Source organism: Rhinoderma darwinii, chromosome 10 (genome assembly GCF_050947455.1).
Source record: "Rhinoderma darwinii isolate aRhiDar2 chromosome 10, aRhiDar2.hap1, whole genome shotgun sequence".
Lineage (NCBI taxonomy): Eukaryota > Metazoa > Chordata > Amphibia > Anura > Rhinodermatidae > Rhinoderma > Rhinoderma darwinii.
The window spans coordinates 25,964,183-25,984,863 of record NC_134696.1 but is presented as its reverse complement, the minus strand read 5'-3'; the positions used below and the strand labels follow the sequence as shown (position 1 = coordinate 25,984,863).

The following is a 20,681-nucleotide window of genomic DNA, read 5'->3' as shown; positions in this document are numbered from 1 at the left end:
GGCAGTTATATAGAAATATTCTTAGTCAAAGAGCTTCATGTGAATACATATGTGTTACATTGTCATCTTCTAGTAGTATTTAGAGGGGTTTGATTTTGTTTTCTTCTTTAGACCATCCCAATATTTTAATAAGGATTGCGGCAGAAGACAACGAGGGCCAAGATGAAGTTTACGTAGAGCCATTGAATTGTGAGTTGTACTAATACACATGTCCTGAATCTTATGTCAGGCTACAACTATTTTTTCATTGTGGCCAATCACATCCCTTTCACAAAAGATAAACCAAAATTAAAATTGTAATTTTTTTTAGCCTTTTGATGAGTCACTACTGTTGGCAGTGCATTGAAAATAGATGCAAATATAATCGTCTGAACCTTATACCAAATAAGTGTTTCATGACATGTCTCGAAACCGTAATCCTGGGAGGCCTCCATTGATCCGGAGAATAGTCCGGTCTATTTCCTGGCGGTCTATTCAGAGGAGGTTATGAGGTGCCAGTTATTGCTCACGTAACACACTATTTTTGGAAAACTCCTTTAACCCCTTAGATGCGACGATCACCATTGACCAACGCGTCTAAGGGATTTATGTGCCGGGATCGAATCTATCTCCGTTCCCTGCCGTTACAGCATTGCGTCAGATGTAATATACAGCTGACATCCACTGGTGATGGCGTGGGCTCAGCTTCTGAGGCCGCGCTATGACCATCATGTATAGTGCAATGCACTAAGGCGGCAGCGACGTAACCGTACGTGATTTTGTCAAGTTGAGTGTTATTTCATGGACGTGGAGATCCAAATCACTGTTATTCAGGAATTTCCTTTAAACAGTTTTTTTTTTTCTTTACAGCAAGTCCTGTCATGACGACGGTTGTTTCCCTAAATGCAAAGAAACATCAGGATCTGCATGATGATGTCTGTTCTGAATCTCAGCAAAACCCATTGTGTAAGTAACCGCTGACATAGGAAATGTAAGGGTGGTGTAATCTTCGTTTCTATAGTCCTTGCCCTGCCGATACTGACTGGTTGATATTTATAATAATGCTGATTTTAAAAATTGTGGACCATTTTTTTTCCCCATTTATTCTTTTATTGGGGGAACAGGTCAACCTCAGTAATAATACAATCTTCATTATAGGTTCTTCAGATCCTCAGGGTTATTGTCCTTTTGTAATGAAAACAGGGAGAGGAATATTTTCAATAGAAAACAGTAACGAAAAGATAAGAAAAAACTCCATGGGTAACATATTTGACTGATCTTTGCCAGTGATGCTGTGAATATATTATGTTTCCTTTAAAACATAACGGAAGTGCTGGATCCGTCACATGACGGACACCGATAGTGCCCGACGAAACCCATTGACTATAATGGGTTCTGTCGGGTTTTCGCTATTTTGTCCGTCATTTTTGGCTCAATATGCTAACTGAGCCTCCAATGCAGGTTTGACCATAGTCTTAAAGAGGTTGTCTCAGCCTAGACAGTCCCTTTCAAAAGAGAGCCACTGTGGCTATCAGCTGATGTTGTCGGGCGTAGCCACGTCCAACCAGGTAATAAGGCCCCATCACACGACCGTAAAAATTGTCTGTAATTGCGGACCGCAATTACGGTCCGCAATTTCGGACCCATTCACTTCTATTGTCCACGGACACCTTCCCATTTCTTTACGGGACAGTGTCGGGGCCGTAGAAGTATACAGCAAAAGATAGGACATGTCCTATCTTTTGCTTTTTACGGTCCGTGCTCCCATACTCGTGGGCGGTTGCCCGTGGCAGTCGCCGGCCGTGCCCGCAATCGCAGCACGTGATTACGGGCACGGCCGTGTTCATGAGACCTAATGTATTATTACACAGAATTGAATGGCCGTCTATGTAATACATGGACGATTCAAATCCAGCAGACTGGGAGCTTCTCTTACGGAGCGACTATCCTTTCAGGCTCTTAGAGGGGGATCTTAATATGGCATATAACCAGTGGTACATGAGACAACACCTTAAATACAATCTACTTTTGTACAACATTTTACAACACTTCACAGTTACAATCTACATCTAAACCTAAGTAATGTTACCCATACACACAAAAGACTGATGATTTTGGTAGGGTCGCACATAAATATATGCGTGTTTGACCATCTTGGAGGACGATGCTTTTTCTGGAGTCCTCACTAATCTAAAATTGCTGATACCAGGGGTCAACAGCTTCCCTTTGTTACTCTCCTTAATATCTAAATGGGTCTGTGATAATTATAGTACTTACCGTCAAAGTGTGGAAGAGCATGCTAGGGCTTGTAGTTCTTCAGGAGATGTGGTACCAAGAGACTCTCTACTCCTGCTGAAGGATTCCCATCCTGATAAGTAACTCAATCACTTTCGTCAAATAATGTTTCGTTTTAATTATCATCAATTAATTAATTTTCCATGAGTTCGACAATGCAACTTAGCCAGAGTCAATGATCATAGATGTGTCCTGATAAAACCGAGCAAAAAAGCATCCGGTACTGAAGAATATAAATAACAGGTAAGCATTACTAATAGTGACACAACTGGACGTCCACTTTAATGGTGCGTAAAATAACTATTTTGCTCTGCAATATCTAGAGGAACCTGTTAATAGAGCAGATTCCGTTTCCCCGTTTCTAGAGGAAGTCCTATAAATGCATAATAGGTGCGGGTCCCATCGCTGAGACCCTGACCTATATGGAGAGCAGGGTTCTGTACGGTCGGTGAATTCCCAGAATTCAATGAAGTCGTGTCCGTGCCTGCGTTCAGTCTTCTCAATTGAATTCTATGGAAGTTACCTGCGACATATACTGTATGTCTAAGATAGGAATACCCCTTTAAAATGTTAGCACTGGATCGTTGGTCGTCAGTAGGGCGGCTATGCTATGTCCAAGGCCAAAATTGCTGCATAGAAAACGTTCTTCACCAGCAGTTACCCTGTTCTTTGGGTTTCTTTAAAAGTGAGGGAAAGTTAGACCTGGAATGTCCCGACTTCTTATGATTAAGTAAAATCGATTATTGTGGGATCATGAGAAATTTACATTTACAGATCATGGACTTAAACAACAACGGAGGGAGCCTATGCGTCAGGAATACTTACATGAGAGAGAGTATGATGACTATTGCAGTCCAAGTAAGTATACGGCTCCCGCAGGGGTCATCACTCCGATTTCTAATGCCATGAATTATTCTTAGCCGTACAGTATGATTTCTGAAATATTCTGTTTAAACCCCAGAAACACTCCGCTGGCCATCGTTAGCTGCCTAATGAGCCACCAATGGTGTATAGACATTAGTTGTCTCATCATGATAACCCCTTCTTAAAAGGCAGCAAACCTGGCGATCAGCTGTTAACACTGGGGAGCCGTGGGTGGCTACACATTTGTCGTATTTCACAGCACCCATTCAAATTAGTGGGTGAATATGTAATAAATGGCTCCCCACTTTGGCAAACAGAGAGAATTCCTGAGCATGGACCCCCTTTCCCCCCCATCATGTCCATATACCCTAATAGGGATTTTGGACAGAGGTTGTCCCATCAATAGCACGGGACTGAAAACATTTATATGTTAAAACGGAATATATACGAGGAATGAGTTGAAAATTGACCCTGCCAATGGCCCATTTATAGATTCTTCTAAGTGGTACATTCATTCTCTATATACATACTTGATTTTACCTTAGAATTTAATGAATGCATTTTTGTTACAGTGTCCATGAGGGTTAAGGAAGAAGATGAAGATGACGACGGTCCCTACGAAGAAGATGAGTTGATAGATCATTACAGTTCCGGTAAGTTCCTTGTCTATTTATTTTGCCACATACTCCTAGTTTGCAGCAGGTTGCTCAGTAACATGTTAAGGTGTTCCTCATAGTGACTGTAGATGGAGGAAGACAACCCCTACCCATATGCTTTTTTAGGGTATATGGAGTCCCCTACTCGGGACCGGAACATTCATACATTAAATGGAAATCCATTCCTTTGAATTGCCACCATGCAATGCTACATTTCTCTTGCAGCGGCTTCTGCAGGGGAAAGGTCTGGCTAGAGGTGGATTAGAGAAGCTGGTCCTGCAGGTTTCATCCTGGTTTCCATTTAAAAGGGCTTGTCTTTGTTGTCATGGTTAAAAGGGTATTCTCATCTCAGACAGAGGAAACTACTCTGGATGACATTTATGGCATATTCACAGGATACGCCATAAATGCCCGATAGATGCGGGTCCCACATCGAGGACCTGCACCTGTCTCTAGAATGGGGGACCCATTGTTACAATAGCTCCCGAGTTCCAGAAACAGTGTAGCTCGCTGTGCTACGCTGTTTCCGTAACTCCCATTCAATTTTCCGGGAGTTGTGGAAACAGCGTACGTAACTCGGCGAGCTCAGCTGCTTCTGTAATCCCGGCCACCTCGTAACTCTGTGACTGGCGAGCAGCGACAGCAGGAGAAGGTAGGATGCGGGTCAGGGTGCCTGGTTTTAGAGATAGGTGCGTGACCCAGGGGTGGATCCTGTGGATATGCCATAAAATGACATGAGAATACCCCCTTTATTGCAGGGAAAGACTTTAACCTTTTCAACCTTACTATGTTACTTATGTAAAAACATGCGTTCATCAATCATTTTTATTTATGACGCAGATTACCCCTTTAATTGAAGTCACATGACATCATTTTAGACCATTTGGCTGCTTTCCTGCTTGTTGCAATATTGTCTTTTTCACTCTTTTATTTATTTAAAAAAAATTGTAATCTCCACAGATTCACGCATTCAGGACGCAAACAAACAGCAAAATGACTTTCTGGAATCACATATAAATAAATCTATTCTGGGTAAGTTTTCCAAACGAAGAGTATATCCATGCACTGAGTGTGGTAAAGGTTTTCTCTGCAAATCAAGTGTTAGCAGACACCGGAAAATTCACCGGCGAGACCGATATAAATGTCTGGATTGCGGCCAGTGCTTCCCAGGACTTACATACCTTGCGCTGCACCAGAAGACTCACGAAAACGAAAAGTCATATTCTTGTGATGAGAGTCAAAACGATTTCACAGACCAAACCAGTCTTTATGAGGATAGTATAACGCACACAGGAGAGCGGCCATTTGCATGTGACGCTTGTCCAAAAAGTTTCCGAAATCGGTCCAGTCTCTATAAACATAAGAAAACGCATTTAGGTGTGAGACCGTTCACTTGTGACGACTGTCACAAAACTTTTAGCCACAACTATGATCTGCTTCGTCACAAGCGAGCCCACACGGGAGAGAGACCCTTTGAGTGTGGCCTCTGCGGGAAAAGGTTTTATCGTAAAGACACTCTCGAAAAACATCAGACAATCCACGCCAAACAGAAGAGCTTTATGATAAAATCCGGGTGGCTGGTTTAATGCATTGTCTTTTTCATTTTTACATCACTTATATGATATCTTTATATTGACCGTTAGGAACAGTCCTACAATCCTGATCCTTAGCCTCGTTTGCTCTTTTTATTGCTCCGTGTTCTATGCTCTTGAATTGGACTTTTTTATGTGTTGTATTTGTGCCGAAAAGCGGAACAATACACAGTATTTTAATCTTTGTATGTGCAGAATACATATTCCTATTATTTGTATGAATATATTGGCTTTGGTCTCGCATAATGTTACCATACGTTGGGTTTCATTTATATGGACCCCTTGTGACCTTACCGGTTTTTATATTTATTTGCAAAATGTCTGTAGTGATTTTTTTTTTTTTTTGCATAAAATTGTTCTAATGGGGCGGTCACTAGTTGCAAGGTTTTATAAAAAAGTAGTATTATTACATTTTATTTTTTTTGCTTTACTATACAGTGCACCTTTCCATCTTCCTATTGACTTGGAGAAAAGACAATTCTTCCAGAAGAAATTGTTAGATAAGATTCCCGACACTATTGGTCTCCAACCGGTAGCCCTTTGGCTGTTGTGAAACTACAACTCACAGCATATCTTGTCAGGGCATGCTAGGAGTTTTAGTTTCACAACAGCCGGAGAGCCGCAGGTTGGAGAGCACCGCACCATAGTCATAGCTAGGCTTACCTTCACCCGGGGAAAATATTCCGTTCTCTTCCTTAGTTCTGTATCTATCATGGCCATAGCAGAGTGACTTGTTGACGTCTCCCATGACACATGCCTTGCCAGCCCTCTACAAGCTATGTACCTGGTCTGCAGAGGAAGCGACCCTGGATAACCTGTACCTATAATGGGCACATGCCATCGTCCCTACACGGGGGGACATTTTCCAGTTCTTTGACAAAACCTTGAGCTTCAGTGATAGGTAAAATTGATCCTAAATATCTTTTCACTAGGGAGTGATCATACTGTTCTTTTGGGGTTCTGATGAACCTTTTTTTTTAAAATTAAATAGTGTATGATGTCATATATAATAAAGCAAAAAAAAGTATCCTTGAATCTAATGACCGGCCCATATAAATGACTTGTAGAGGATGCAGACAATCAGCTGCATGAAAGTATTCATCACAAATGACCGGGTGACAAGCAACACAGCTACCCCATCAAGGGGGCCACAATGAAGCATGAGGGTCTGTTTTTTTTTTACCCAGAAGCAGCTCTTCTCTTGTCCATGGGCTAAATAAATGGGGCTGAGGTGGAATACCAAATGCAACCAATGGACAAGAGTGGCGCTGTTTCTTGAAGGAAAAAAAACCAAAAACAGTCTCTTATTTTTTCTAATGCTGGAGGGATCTTTTTTACGTCTTGGTGCATGAGTTGTATATTTTGTTTAGTCCCTAAAGGCCCTATTACACGAGCCAATGATCAGGCAAACAAGCATTCATATGAACGCCCGTTCCCGATTATTGCCCTGTGTAAAAATCCAACATTAAAAATCATCATGGTTAGCAGCACATCTCCCTGTGTAAACATGATGGAAATGTATGCGGATGAATGATCGGAGTAAGGAGCGCTCGTCCCCATCCATAAGCGATCATTGCTCCTTGTGAAAGGAGCAAACGAGCGCCGATCAACGAGCTGTAACATTGATCGGTGCTTGTTTTCACGGCCCATATCTGGCCACGTAATAGGGCCCTTAGTCTTTTTCGAGAGAGGCTAATCTCACAAGACTAGATCCGATCTCGACCTTGGCACTAAATATACAGCTCCTTCACTGAGCCATAACGCAGTTCTGTGCACGAGCTCTACTTCGGTCCTGAGAGTCCAAACCTGTTGTTGCAATCCTCCAGGCAATTGTGAAATATATTGTCATGTAGCACAGGTTTTATTATTTGCTCTGAAGAATAATATCAGGAAAAAGTGCATGTCATAAAATCAGTAATACAGGATAACTAAAATCCTAACTGTAATGTGCATGTATAAAAACGCATAGCTTTATTAATAAAATTCTCTATAAACCTGTGCCCTCCGTGTCATAAATGCTGCCGACTCTGTGTAAAGTAGTTCCTGGAGTGGTAACTTTGATCTGATCTTTATAATGTTATATTGCTGGTACTTTATATAGAAACTATTTAATAAAGTCAGACCCTTTGATTTTGAATGGTGCCCGACCACACAATCAGGGCATCGGCCACCCGCTGCATCACTTTATAAAGAACATCTTATAGATGCTCATTATAAATCATCTTCCTGCTCTGACTCTTAGAAGCATCTCTGATATCCATTTGCCCTAACAGGGGTTATGTTGTTAAGGCCACCTCTTTAAAAAGAGCCGAAAGGAGTCACATGACACATCTCGTGAGCCCTGACTTCTTAATAATAAAAATTGCCTTTCCCCTAAGGAGTCAGAAGGTTGGATTTATGTCTCATGGCCACTTGATTGGCATTTAGGAAATATAATTGTGCCCACTATATATCTGCCTTGACAGGGATTGAGATACCGTCATTGAGGGCTCACCCATTTCCAGAAGCCAGATAACCTAGAAATCTGCTGCTGGCACCTGACGTTTTGCTTTTTTAATTTTTTTTGCTGGGAAACTAAAAAGAGGTCAGACTGACTACTAGGGTGGTCTAAGTGGCTCTTAAACAACGACATTGTTTTATTCTTCCATGACCATCCCTCCCTTAATCTTAAGAAAACCTTTTCTGGTGAATGTTCCTTAAAAAGTATACAAGCAGTTTACTTTATTAACATGGGCATGCTATACGCCCCTTCCTTCTTGTGATCTGTGAGTCGCACCAATGTGAAAAGAATAACTATTTTGGTGCCTGCAGCAACTATGCAGACCTATTTCTGTCTCCAAGGTTACAGACTACAAACAAACCCTGTGTAGTCTGATCCTGCAGTCATACTCCTTCCATCTGTCCCCTAGTTCTTTCAAAAGTACTTGTAGGATGTGTGCTGTCCCATTGCAGAGCCATTGGCTTACCAACCCCATCACCATCAGCAGTATTGTGAAGGGAAAATGACTTGGCCCCTTCATTCTCGTAAGTGGTGGAGGTCTCTATGGTTGGAGCCCTATTGATGATGAGTGTTGGCATATTCTATCCTCTGCCCATCACTTGCCAAGATGGGAAACCCCTTTAATAATAATTGTCCATATAAATTATAATACAAGATATGTTAACAACAGCTTGCTGATGGTTTCCACGTGGCAAAAGATGTATAGCACACAATCAAAAAAACGAAATGGAAATTAAAAATAGAAATAAAAGGTGAAGAAAATATTTATATGTTACAGTAGTTATTTTGACCTGTTCTTGACAAGGATGAAGACCCCAGGGAAGAACCATTGGCATGGCATCTGAAGGGCTAACGCCTCGTGCAGCCGGCCGAGTCCCGTCAGTGATCCGAGGAAAGATAGAACATGTCCTACCTTTCCTCGGATCGGAGACTCGGATGATTTTTCACGTACCCGATTAACCCGCTAAAGTGTATGGATCCGTGAAGACTACCGGGTGCCACTCGGATGCCGTCAAAAACGGCCAGAGTGGCACAACGGTCGTGTGAATGAGGCGTAAGAGCGTAAGGGGACATCAATAAGAAAATACAACATTTCCCTAAACAATTGTTCATATTATTATTTCAATATTTGTGTTCACATCACAGAATCTGCTGAGATTAAACAAGAGGAAGAAAGGATAGAAGAACATGCAGCACAGAAAGATGTCACTCTGCACCAAGATATAAGTAAGTGCCTAAACACATTTGTGGCAAAATCAATCTGGTGTACACCAAAATAATGTCTATTAAATGACGCAATTGGCGGGTGCCAAATGTGAGGCACCAGTGATGCTTAAAAACCAAAAATGGCCATGGATAACCCGGGGTCAGATTTACTATTTTATTTCTCGCACTATGTTGACGTAAATAAAGGACCCGTTACAAGCTGACGGTCATTAACAAAAACACTTTTAAGCTTCTCAGAAATGTGCCAAATTTACAAAGTTTGATAATTTGACGCAATTTGCACCATTTTTGCCAACTACGGCTGCTACAGGGGAAATAAAGTGTAACATGGCGGCCATTCTAATGAATTGGTGATATAATACACGTTGTCACGTTGAGTACGTGCTGCACTTTTAGGCCCTGTTCACACAGGATTTTGCAGGCAGAAAAAAATCCGCCTCAAAATTCCTTCAGGAATTTTGATGCAGATTTTGACCTGCCTGTACTTTCTTACGGTGTTTTTAATGCGGCGCCATTGAGCGCTGTGGGCAAAAAAACGCAGCCAAAAACGTTTTTTCTGCCTTCCATTGATTTCAATGGGGGGGTCAGAGGCAGAATTGCATCAAGAAAGAACATGCCGCTTTTTTTTCCCTCCGCCTCCCATCCATTAAAATCAATGGGAGGCGGTTTCGGAAGTTTTTTGGCTACGATTCTGATGTGGTTTCCTGGGCCTGTGTACTGGGCCTTAGGTGGTTTCTGCTCTGGCTTCCTTCTTTTTGATGTGTAGATTGATGAAAATCTACATAATTGTAGCATTTACTTCATTTACATTCTTTTTCATGAGAAATACACAGGGCAAAAATTTCCCATGTTTCCTGTCATACGAACAATTTTCTATGGGGAAAATCTTTAATATTGTGGGCATGTCTTTTCATGTATGTCTCTTTTTCAGCAAGAATTTTTTTATGACTGCTTGTGGATTGGGCCCAAGCTGTCCTATGTATGGATGTCACTTTTCAACCACTGTCCTGACAAAATTAAAATTTCCACGGGGAAATTTTGCATCCGATCTGACCTGCGTTTTTATGTTTTTCACTATAAAGGAGCATGCTTTACAACATATCTGCATATCTGAATTGATTTCTCAAAGGCTTCGTTCACACACAGTTTTTTTGTAGGCAAAAAAAAATCTGCCTCAAAACTCCTTCAGGAATTTGGAAGCAGATTTTGAACTGCTAGTGTTGTTTAAACACTTTTTTTTCCCTAATTTTTCTAGGAATTGAATCTAACGTAAGGACCGCGGGCAAAAAAACGTAGTAAAAAACGCACAAACTAGTGCAACAGGTTTATTTCTGCCTCCCATTGATTTAAATGGGAGGTCACTGGCGGAAACTGGGGCAAGAAAGAACATGTTGTTTTTTTTTACCTGCGAGTGGCAAAAAGCCGCCCGGGGAAAAAAAACGCCTCTGCCTCCCATTAAAGTCAATGAAGGGCGATTTCGGACTTTTTTGGCACTAATTCTGACGTGGTTTCCACGTGTAAATCGGCATCAAAAACGTTGTGTGATCTGACCCAAAGGCAAACTTTTCGATCTATGCAAATATTGTTCATGTGCATTGCTGGAATTTTTTTATTTTTACTAATTAAATACTGCCCCCTATAGATAAAAATGTGGACATGAACTTGTATTACAAACTATGCATTTAATACATCATCATTATATATACATCATTAAATAGTAGTATATACAGTATAATTGGAGGAACCACTATAAGTAACAAATAAAGTTTCTGCATCATGAGTCAATATTTCTTCATAATTTGCTGTCTTACATGATATCTGTATTTTTTATAACTACAGACTGTGTAATAGTGAAGGAGGAAGCGGATGAAGAATTAGCGCAAAGAGAACCGACAAGTACGTACAGAATACAGTGTTTTTTCACCTGTACCAGGAAGCCTTTTCATTTAAAGGGTAACTAAACTTTTAAAAAACTTCTGATATGTCATAGTGACATGTCAGAAAGTTTGATCAGTGGGGGTCTGAGCACTGAGACCCCCACCGATCCCTAAAACAAAGCGGAAGAAACGCTCGAGTGAGCGCCGAGGCGCTTAGTTTTTTATTGGCTTTTCTCAGAAAGGCGAGCAATTGGTGTACAGGCTCAATAGAGAGTCCATGAGTCCGTACGCTAATTGCTCGGCGTTCCGAGAACAGCCAATCAGAAACTAAGCAGCACAACGCTCACCCAAGAGCTTCTGCTGCTTGTTTTTAGCGATCGGTGGGGGTCACAGTGCTCAGACTACATCGATCAAAACTTCTGACATGTCACTATGACATGTCAGAAGGTTTTCGAAAGTTTAGTTACCCTTTAGGCTGGGTTCGCACGACCTATTTTCAGACGTAAACGAGGCGTATTATGCCTCGTTTTACGTCTGAAAATAGGGCTACAATACGTCGGCAAACATCTGCCCATTCATCTGAATGGGTTTGCCGACGTACTGTGCAGACGACCTGTCATTTACGCGTCGTCGTTTGACAGCTGTCAAACGACGACGCGTAAAAATACAGCCTCGTCAAAAGAAGTGCAGGACACTTCTATACATTATATGCAGGACACTTATATACAGTATATGCAGGACACTTATATACATTATATGCAGGACACTTATATACATTATATGCAGGACACTTATATACATTATATGCAGGACACTTCTATACATTATATGCAGGACACTTATATACATTATATGCAGGACACTTATATACAGTATATGCAGGACACTTATATACATTATATGCAGGACACTTATATACAGTATATGCAGGACACTTATATACATTATATGCAGGACACTTCTATACATTATATGCAGGACACTTATATACATTATATGCAGGGCACTTATATACATTATATGCAGGACACTTATATACATTATATGCAGGACACTTATATACATTATATGCGGGGCACTTATATACATTATATGCAGGACACTTATATACATTATATGCAGGACACTTATATACATTATGTGCAGGACACTTATATACATTATGTGCAGGACACTTATATACATTATATGCAGGACACTTATATACATTATATGCGGGGCACTTATATACATTATATGCAGGACACTTATATACATTATATGCAGGACACTTATATACATTATATGCGGGGCACTTATATACATTATATGCAGGACACTTATATACATTATATGCAGGACACTTATATACAGTATATGCGGGGCACTTATATACATTATATGCAGGACACTTATATACATTATATGCAGGACACTTATATACATTATATGCGGGACACTTATATACATTATATGCGGGACACTTATATACATTATATGCAGGACACTTATATACATTATATGCAGGACACTTAAATACATTATATGCAGGACACTTATATACATTATATGCAGGGCACTTATATACATTATATGCAGGACACTTATATACATTATATGCAGGACACTTATATACATTATATGCAGGGCACTTCTTTCAGACGTAATTTGAGCCGTTCTTCATTGAACTCAATGAAGAGCAGCTCAAAATTTACGGCTGTCAGAGAAGCCTCGCAAAATGCGAGGAGGAGCATTTACGTCTGAAACGAGGCAGTTGTTTTCTCCTGAAAACAGTCTGTCTTTTCAGACGTAAAAGACAGCTAGCGTGTGCACATGCCCTTAAAGTGAATGTCCACCTTGGAACATCATTAGGTTTACAGTGTACATATGGAAGTAATCGAATCAGACAAAATTTGCTTCGCCGCTGTTTCCCTGTCAGACAAATGTCCTATCACTGATCCATATCTCCCTTGTGTAAGACAATGGAGGCTGAAGTAAGGATCTGTATAAAACTATTTCCGCCTCCACTGTCTTATATGCAGGAATTACGGCTCTGTAATAGAAAATTTACTTAGAAAAACACTAGCAAATAAAATGTTCATGGTTCTGCTCATCTGTAGTATTCTACATAAGCAGTTGAGTAACTTTTGTATTTACATTGCATTACTTATCTTGTACTGATCATGAGTTACAGCCTGTATTGTAGTCCAGAGCTGCATTCTCAATGTTGTAAGCTTCACAGCTGAAATCTCCCAGCATTTCTTATTGACTCTGTTGATTTGCAATCTGAATGTGCTATATGTTATTTTTATATATCTGCCCAGAATTCCTAAAGTGATGGTTATTCTAGCCTAGTCTAAATATATTGAAGTATGATAAAAGACGGGACCCTTCAATCATGGTGGCTTGGTTGCCACTGACATAGTTGGTGGACTTTAGTTCCTAGTAGACTGTTGTATTAAATTCCCCTCTGTATGTGACAGTCTTTATATTCAATGTTTCTTCAGGTTCTGCAGAAGATAAGAATGTGACCTGCTCGACCAATATCCGCCAAGACAACCAGGCCTATAAGTGTGTGGAATGTGGTGAATGGTTTATTGGAATGACCCCGCTCATAGTACATCAGAGGACTCACACCAGTGAAAGACCCTTCTCCTGCGATCAGTGTCTTAAAACTTACCGGTTTCATTCCAGCCTGTACAAACATAAAAGGACCCACAAAGGAAAGAAGCAATTTGTCTGTGAGGACTGTGATAAGAGCTTCAGTCACAATGGGTACCTTCAGCGGCACCAGCTCACCCACACAAGGATGAAAACTGTCGCGTGCAACTTGTGTGATAAAAAGTTCTACAGTCAAAATGGACTTCACAAACACCATCTAATAAAACATATAACTACAGGGCCATAGCAACCACAGATGGGGAACTCTGTTTCCCAAAATAGGAACATGTAATTAAAGGGGTTGTACTAAAATCAACAATTCACAGGATAGGTGATAATTGTCTGATCTCTAATGACCCACCGATGGGACCCCCATCAATGGCGAGAATGCATGTTCCATGCCCCCCACTCCTACTCACTGCAACCCCGCAGTAAGGAGGAGCTTAAATGGAGCGGTGGTCAAGCTTGCACCCGCTTCTCTATTCACTGTCTATGGGACTGACCGAAACAGCCAAGCATTGTACTCTGCTGTTTCCGTCATTCCCATAAACTTTGAATAGAACGGCAGCGCCCAGGCTCAACCTCCACTCTATTCAATGTCCCCCTCTCCGTGGTGGATCAGTGAGGAGGAATGAGTGGTTCGGGAACCAAGTTCTCGTGATCGGTGGGTCCCAGTGGGGAGGCTCCCAGCGATCAGACAACTATCACCAAGTCTGTGTATAAGGGATATGTCAATTCTGGGAATACCCCCTTTAAGATTTGGAACTTTTTTTGTATAGCAGATTAAAGAAGTTCCCCACCTAAATTTGTTTTAGAAAAGGGGATGGGAAACTTCATGAACATCTTCTGTGGTGTCAGCACAGATAAGTTCCCCTGGTTAAACTTGATGAATCTTTTATTCCAGCCGCACTCTCTATGTTACTAGATGCCTGACAGACTGGTTGGTAGGGATACAATACCTAACAGCTACTAGCTTTTTATATGGGGGTTTTTAGGGAGTATTTACTGTCATGCTGTGTCTTTTTCCTATCTCTGCTACCAGCACCTGCTAATCCAGTTTGGAGCTGAGGAACTGAGTCATTGAGATACTGTAGTCTTGTTGCCATGGGTAAATTACATACAATTTACAGCAACACGTCCATAGCAACCAGTCTGTCTTAGATAACTCTGGACTTTAGGTCAAGCAAACTTAATACTGAGCAGAGGGAGGTGAGGAGGTCTCGCGGCGCTCATACCACACTGTTCTCAATCCTTAACCGTCTTCTTTAAAAATATATGTAGTTTACACAATGGGGGGTTTGGGCTGTGGCAGAAAAGGCGATGCGCTTTTCATAAAATGTGAAGGACTGAATAGCTGTATTCAACCCTGACATTTTACTTTTTTATGAAACCTGCAGTAGTGATAAAAATGCGCCATCACGATTTTAGCAGTAGTCATGGTGACAGATGTTACCTGCAGTAAGCACCGCTGCCGCCAGGTACTTACTGGTCCACAGCGTCTTCTGGCTCCTGGCCAGTGTTGCTCCTCTCCTCCTGTCTTTGCTGCTGGCGACCTCCCACGCAGCCAGCGCTCACCTCCTGTTTTGCCACTGCTTGAAGTGCGTGCACGCTAACCCTTCTCTTAAAGGGCCAGTGTGCGCCAAAATTCCACGAAGTTTTTCCTGTATAAAAAGATCCCTTCTACATTGCTCCATGCCTGAGCATTTAGGTTCCATAATCTAGCTTGCTAGTTCTGCTCTTGCATGAACCTGACCTCGCCTGCCTGCCCTGACCACTTTCTTGTTTACCATGACGACCGTCTTCCACCTGCCCTGGCCTAAGATATAACTGAACCCTGTATCTTGCCTGTCCACGTCGGCTACACTGGGGGTAGCGGTCTAGGTATACTAAGTCCACATCTCCTTACGGAGGTTAAAAGGTGAACGCCAGGCTATCCCTTAGGCCCTATGCACACGACCATATTTTTCATCTATGCGTAAATACGTATCCGTAGTCATCCGTAAATCATCCGCATATACGGAAGGGTGTCCGTAATGCACCCATATTTACGGATCCACAAAAAAAACTGAGGAATCTAGGGTAATCCCCTGGCGTTGCAAAGCAATTCGTCCATAAGTACGGACAGATACGGATGCGCATCCGTAGCTGTCTGTAATTATGGAAGCGCCCGTAGACTTCTATGGGGAGTCTGTGCTGTTATTACGGACAAAAAAGGACATGTTCATTCATTTCTACGGCACGGACATCCATCCGTAATAATACGTAAAGGTGTATGTAGCCCATAGAAATTAATGGGTCCGTAATTACGGATGAAAAATACGGTCGTGTGCATGGGGACTTAGACTCTGCCCCCCAGTTTCTTTCAGTTAGGACGGTATAATTAAAAATTACATTTCCTTGTATTGTCAGTGTATCATTTTTTGGATATGTGTACAAGGTTTAGGTCAAGTAAACTTTATGTTGTGCAAGTAAAAAATATGTTCTGTCACGAGGGTTTTCTTTATGTATTTATAAAATGTAATATTTATTGTACCTGAAATCTGTGTAACTGTATATTAATAGAAATAAAATGATTTTGTTAAAAAAGTTGTCTTTTTTTTTTTTTTTAAATCGTGTATTTACCCCCAGTAGGGGTAGACAGGTGGGAACATTTTAGTGAAGTGATTAGAGGTGGGGTGGTCCCATCTAAGACATTTATGGCACATCCACGGAATATGCCATAAATGTCTTATAAATGCAGGACCCGCACCTATCTCCAGAACAGGGGTCTCCCGACCCCCGGTCCGCCGGGTGAGACAGCCATCGCATCATGGCCGAAAAATCAATGGAGAGGTGGCCGTGCATGTACATGACTCTCTCCATTGATTGTAAAGAGAGTTACGTTAACAGCCGAACCAACTTGCCCATCTCCGATAGGAATACCCCTTTGAAGTGGACAGTTCTGTAAGGCATGGATTTCTACAGTTTTCTCAAGCTGTATGATAAATTTGGCGCATCCAGCAGAACATGTTAGAAACTTTTCTCTCCATTACGCCACCTATTGGCGTACTTTAACTGAATATTTTCAGTCCAAAAAAATAGCGCACACCATTAACAATTTGGCACATTTTACGACTCCTTGTTTATGCCTCTTTTTCCATACACTTTTCAAAACCGTCGAGGAAGGTGCAAAACGCACCTATAACACATGATAAATTTAGTGCACGGCACGTATGCCAGGTTTTTGGCACAATTTTAATTAACCTTAGCAGGGCCACGACAGGTAGACCATGGATTGGTATGCCCCTTATATTGGCCAATCACACACATGGCCCCACAGTAAAAATCAGCGTAGCAACGTTTGATAGAACTCTTCTTTGGGTAAAGGACAAAGTGCAATATGCTGACCGCTGTGCCTGCTTCGTGCGCTATGTCCTTTGTGTCACCATACCTTCCAGCTTTCAAGTATTGCAAAGAGGGACAACAGATGTGACGCATGAAGCTTACAGCGGCAATTTTTTTTCCGTAAAGCCACGCCTCTAACCCCACCCACACACACTCAGCTCAGCCCACACAGTATAATGTCCCCATAGAGCCCCCACACACTATATAAAGCCCCATAGTGGCCTCCACACAGTATATTGCCCCATAGCTGCCCCATACAGTACAATATTCCCTTAGCTGCGTCCCATACCCAGTATAATGCCCCCCCTTGTACCTAATAAAAATTAAATGATCACCTAACCTCATTCCCACCCCTCTACTCCTCCGGTCTGCGCTATGAGTGACTCGGAGCAGACAGGCGCGATGACATCACTGCATACATAGTGACGTTACAAGGGGGATGGTGGAGCAGGGAGTTGACCGCTCCCTGTTCCACCATTGGATTTATCTGTATCCGCATCTTAAGGATGCAGATACAGCTGATACCGGGACATCCCACAGGCCGGCCGGAACAGCAGGACATCGACCGGAATCCGGGACTGTCGGGAGGTATGGTGTCATTACTATGTCCGTTTTCTTATCCGACTGGGTTTGTATATTGTATATTTATGTATCCCTATTGTTCAGTGCCATGGAGGATGATTACTAATACTTTAATGACAAATTCCAACTCCCCTCCCGAAATGTCACGCATGTGACACGCAGTACAACTCAAGGTTGTATGTTATGTGGCATGTGTAGTGTAGTGTAGTGCAAATTTTTTTTGATGCCTTTTGTTTTTCTCTTTTCCTCTTTCCTCCAATGTTCTATAGAATAAACGGACTGAGGTTATTTTCCCCGACAATAGTTGCATTTAGGCCTCATTTACACGAGCGTAATATACGCGCGTGCGACGCGCGTGCTTTTCACGCGTGTCGTACGCACCTATATTACTCTATGGGGCAGTGCAGACGATGCGTGAATTTTGCGCAGCGCGAGTGCGTTGCGTAAAACTCACGACATGTTCTATAATCGTGCGTTTTTCGAAGTCAATGGGTGCGTGAAAACCCCGCATGCCGCACGGAAGCACTTCCGTGCGAACTGCGTGATTCGCGCAAGAGCTGTCAAAAGGATGAATGTAAACAGAAAAGCACCACGTGCTTTTCTGTTTACAAACATCCAAACGGAGTGTCAAATTAGAGATGAGCGCACCGAACTTCACCGGGTTCGGCCGAACTCGTTTTGACCGAACCCGGCAAAAAATTTTCCGGTACGCGACGTCGGGAGACAGTCACTGTCCACGGTGCTGAAAGAGTTAAACTGGTTCAGCACCATGGACAGTGACTTCCGATCACAATATACATGTACGTGTAAAAAAAAACAGAAGTTCTGACTTACTGATAACTCCTGGGTTCTTCCTCCAGTCTGACCTCCCGGGATGACAATTCAGTCCAAGTGACAGCTGCAGCCAATCACAGGCCAAGCACAGGCTGCAGCCAATCACAGGCTGCAGCGGTCTCATGGCCTGCCGCGTCATCCTGGGAGGTGGGGCCGGATGACAAGAGAGGGACGCGTCACCAAGGCAACGGCCGGGAGACCGGACTGGAGGAAGCAGGAAGTTCATGGTAAGTATGAACGTCTTTTTTTTATTCACAGATTGGTGTATATTTTGATCGGAATTCACGGTCGAGGGTGCTGAAAGAGTTACTGCCGATCAGTTAGCTCTTTCAGCACCCTGGACAGTGACGGACGTCGACTGGCCTCATCTCTATGATGGCGGCTGCGTGAAAATCACGCAGCCGCGCATCATACACGGATGACACACGGAGCTGTCAAGTGCCTTTTGCGCGTGCAAAACGCTGCATTTTTTGCGCGCGCAAAACGCACACGCTCGTGTAAATCAGGCCTTAGGGTATGTGCACACGACAACTGCAATTACGTCTGAAATTACGGAGCTGTTCTAAGGAGAAAACAGCTCCTAAATTTCAGACGTAATTGCATGTACTCGCGTTTTGCGGGGCGTCTTTTACGGCCGTGATTTGGAGCTGTTCTTCATTGGAGCCAATGAAAACCGGCTCCAATTACGTCCCAAGAACTGTCCTGCACTTCTTTGACGAGGCTGTAATTTTACGTGCCGCCTTTTGACAGCGACGCGTAAAATGACAGGTCGTCGGCACAGAACATCGTAAGACCCATTGAAAGTAATGGGCAGATGTTTGCCGACGTATTGGAGCCGTTTTTTCAGACGTAATTCGAGGCGTAAAACGCCTCCATTACGTCTGAAAATAGGTCGTGTGAACCCAGCCTTAGGGTACACCCACACACAGCGTAAACACTGCGGAATTTCGTCCAGATTTTCCATGTGCAAATTCCGCAGCGTATTGCAGTAGCAGCAAAGCGGATAAGATTGGAAAAAAATCTCATCCACACGCTCCACAGAAAACACGTGCGGAAACTGACCTGCGATGCAATATGCATCTCAATCTGCAACATGTCAATTTTTCTTATGAAAATGCTGTGTAACTTCTGCCCGGAAAATCCTGATGGTATTTTTGCAGTGTTTAAGCTTCGGACATATCCTAAGGGCTTATTCACACCAACGTAGTATAAGTTTGTGTGACGGCTGTCACACGGACGCATGTATTTCAATGGGGCCGTTAACATGGCCGTTGTTTTAACGGACCGTATGAAGGGTCCGTTGAAGTATAGAACATGTCCTATTTTCTTCTGTTTTCACGGATCCCTCGATAGACTCAAGTCTATGTGGTTCCGTGAAAACGGGACCCGCACGGGTGCAACTCGGACGTAAAAAAGGCAGTTTTTCACGTCCGAGTGTGCACTTGTTAGGCCTGATTTACACGTGCATGTGCATTTTGCGCACGCAAAAAACGCAGCGTTTTGGGTGCGCAAAAGGCACTTAACAGCTGCGTGTGTCATCAGTGTATGATGCGCGGCTGCGAGATTTTCTCGCAGCCGCCATCATTTTGACACTCCGTTTGGATGTTTGTAAACAGAAAAGCACGTGGTGCTTTTCTGTTTACATTCAGAGTTTGACAGCTGTTGCGCGAACCACGCAGTTCGCACGGAAGTGCTTCCGTGCGACCTGCGTGGTTTTCACGCACCCATTGACTTCAATGGGTGCGTGATGCGCGAAAAACGCAGAAATATAGAACATGTTGTGAGTTTTACGCAGCGGACAAACGCTGCGCAAAACTCACGGACTGTCTGCACTGCCCCATAGCCTAATATAGGTGCGTACGACACGTGTGAAAAGCTCGTGCATCGCACGCGCGTATATTACGCTCGTGTAAATGATGCCTTCGTGAGAATCTGGCCTAAAGAGACAATAAAGCAGCCTATTGGGACATATGGACGTCATAAGATGGACCCCCGTCTATGAGCCAGACTCAGGTTATCCATATATTACATGTGGGGCCGTTCATCTGATGGCCATCATGTAATACTTTATTTCCAAATAATTTTATTTTTAAATAGAGCCATCCATTATAAAACCAGAACGCATCGCGCATGCGCAGCCTCATGGGCAAGTTTACGAAGCGTCTGCCAGGTTTGCGCATGAGTAGATCGCTTAGCCGCCACTTGTTTACTGCGCGTGCGCGAATATTACTGCCATTGTGTTACACAGTGT

At 42.6% G+C, this 20,681-nt stretch overlaps 1 protein-coding gene across 2 annotated transcripts in view; it reads left to right on the top strand.

Moving 5' to 3' along the window:
- LOC142661886 (uncharacterized) overlaps window positions 1-16,169 on the top strand; it is a 32,181-nt gene extending 16,012 nt beyond the window's left edge. The window contains exons 10-17 of one of the 2 annotated variants that reach the window (XM_075839556.1): window positions 112-189; window positions 850-945; window positions 3,049-3,132; window positions 3,711-3,791; window positions 4,755-4,826; window positions 9,033-9,113; window positions 10,953-11,009; window positions 13,477-16,169. In XM_075839556.1, coding sequence (XP_075695671.1) covers window positions 112-189; window positions 850-945; window positions 3,049-3,132; window positions 3,711-3,791; window positions 4,755-4,826; window positions 9,033-9,113; window positions 10,953-11,009; window positions 13,477-13,877 — 950 coding nt within the window. In that variant the 3' untranslated portion in view covers window positions 13,878-16,169. Of the gene's footprint in view, window positions 1-111; window positions 190-849; window positions 946-3,048; window positions 3,133-3,710; window positions 3,792-4,754; window positions 7,381-9,032; window positions 9,114-10,952; window positions 11,010-13,476 lie in introns of those variants that run through there. The other variant, XM_075839555.1, reaches the window with a different exon arrangement.
- The last annotated feature ends 4,512 nt before the right edge of the window (window positions 16,170-20,681 follow it).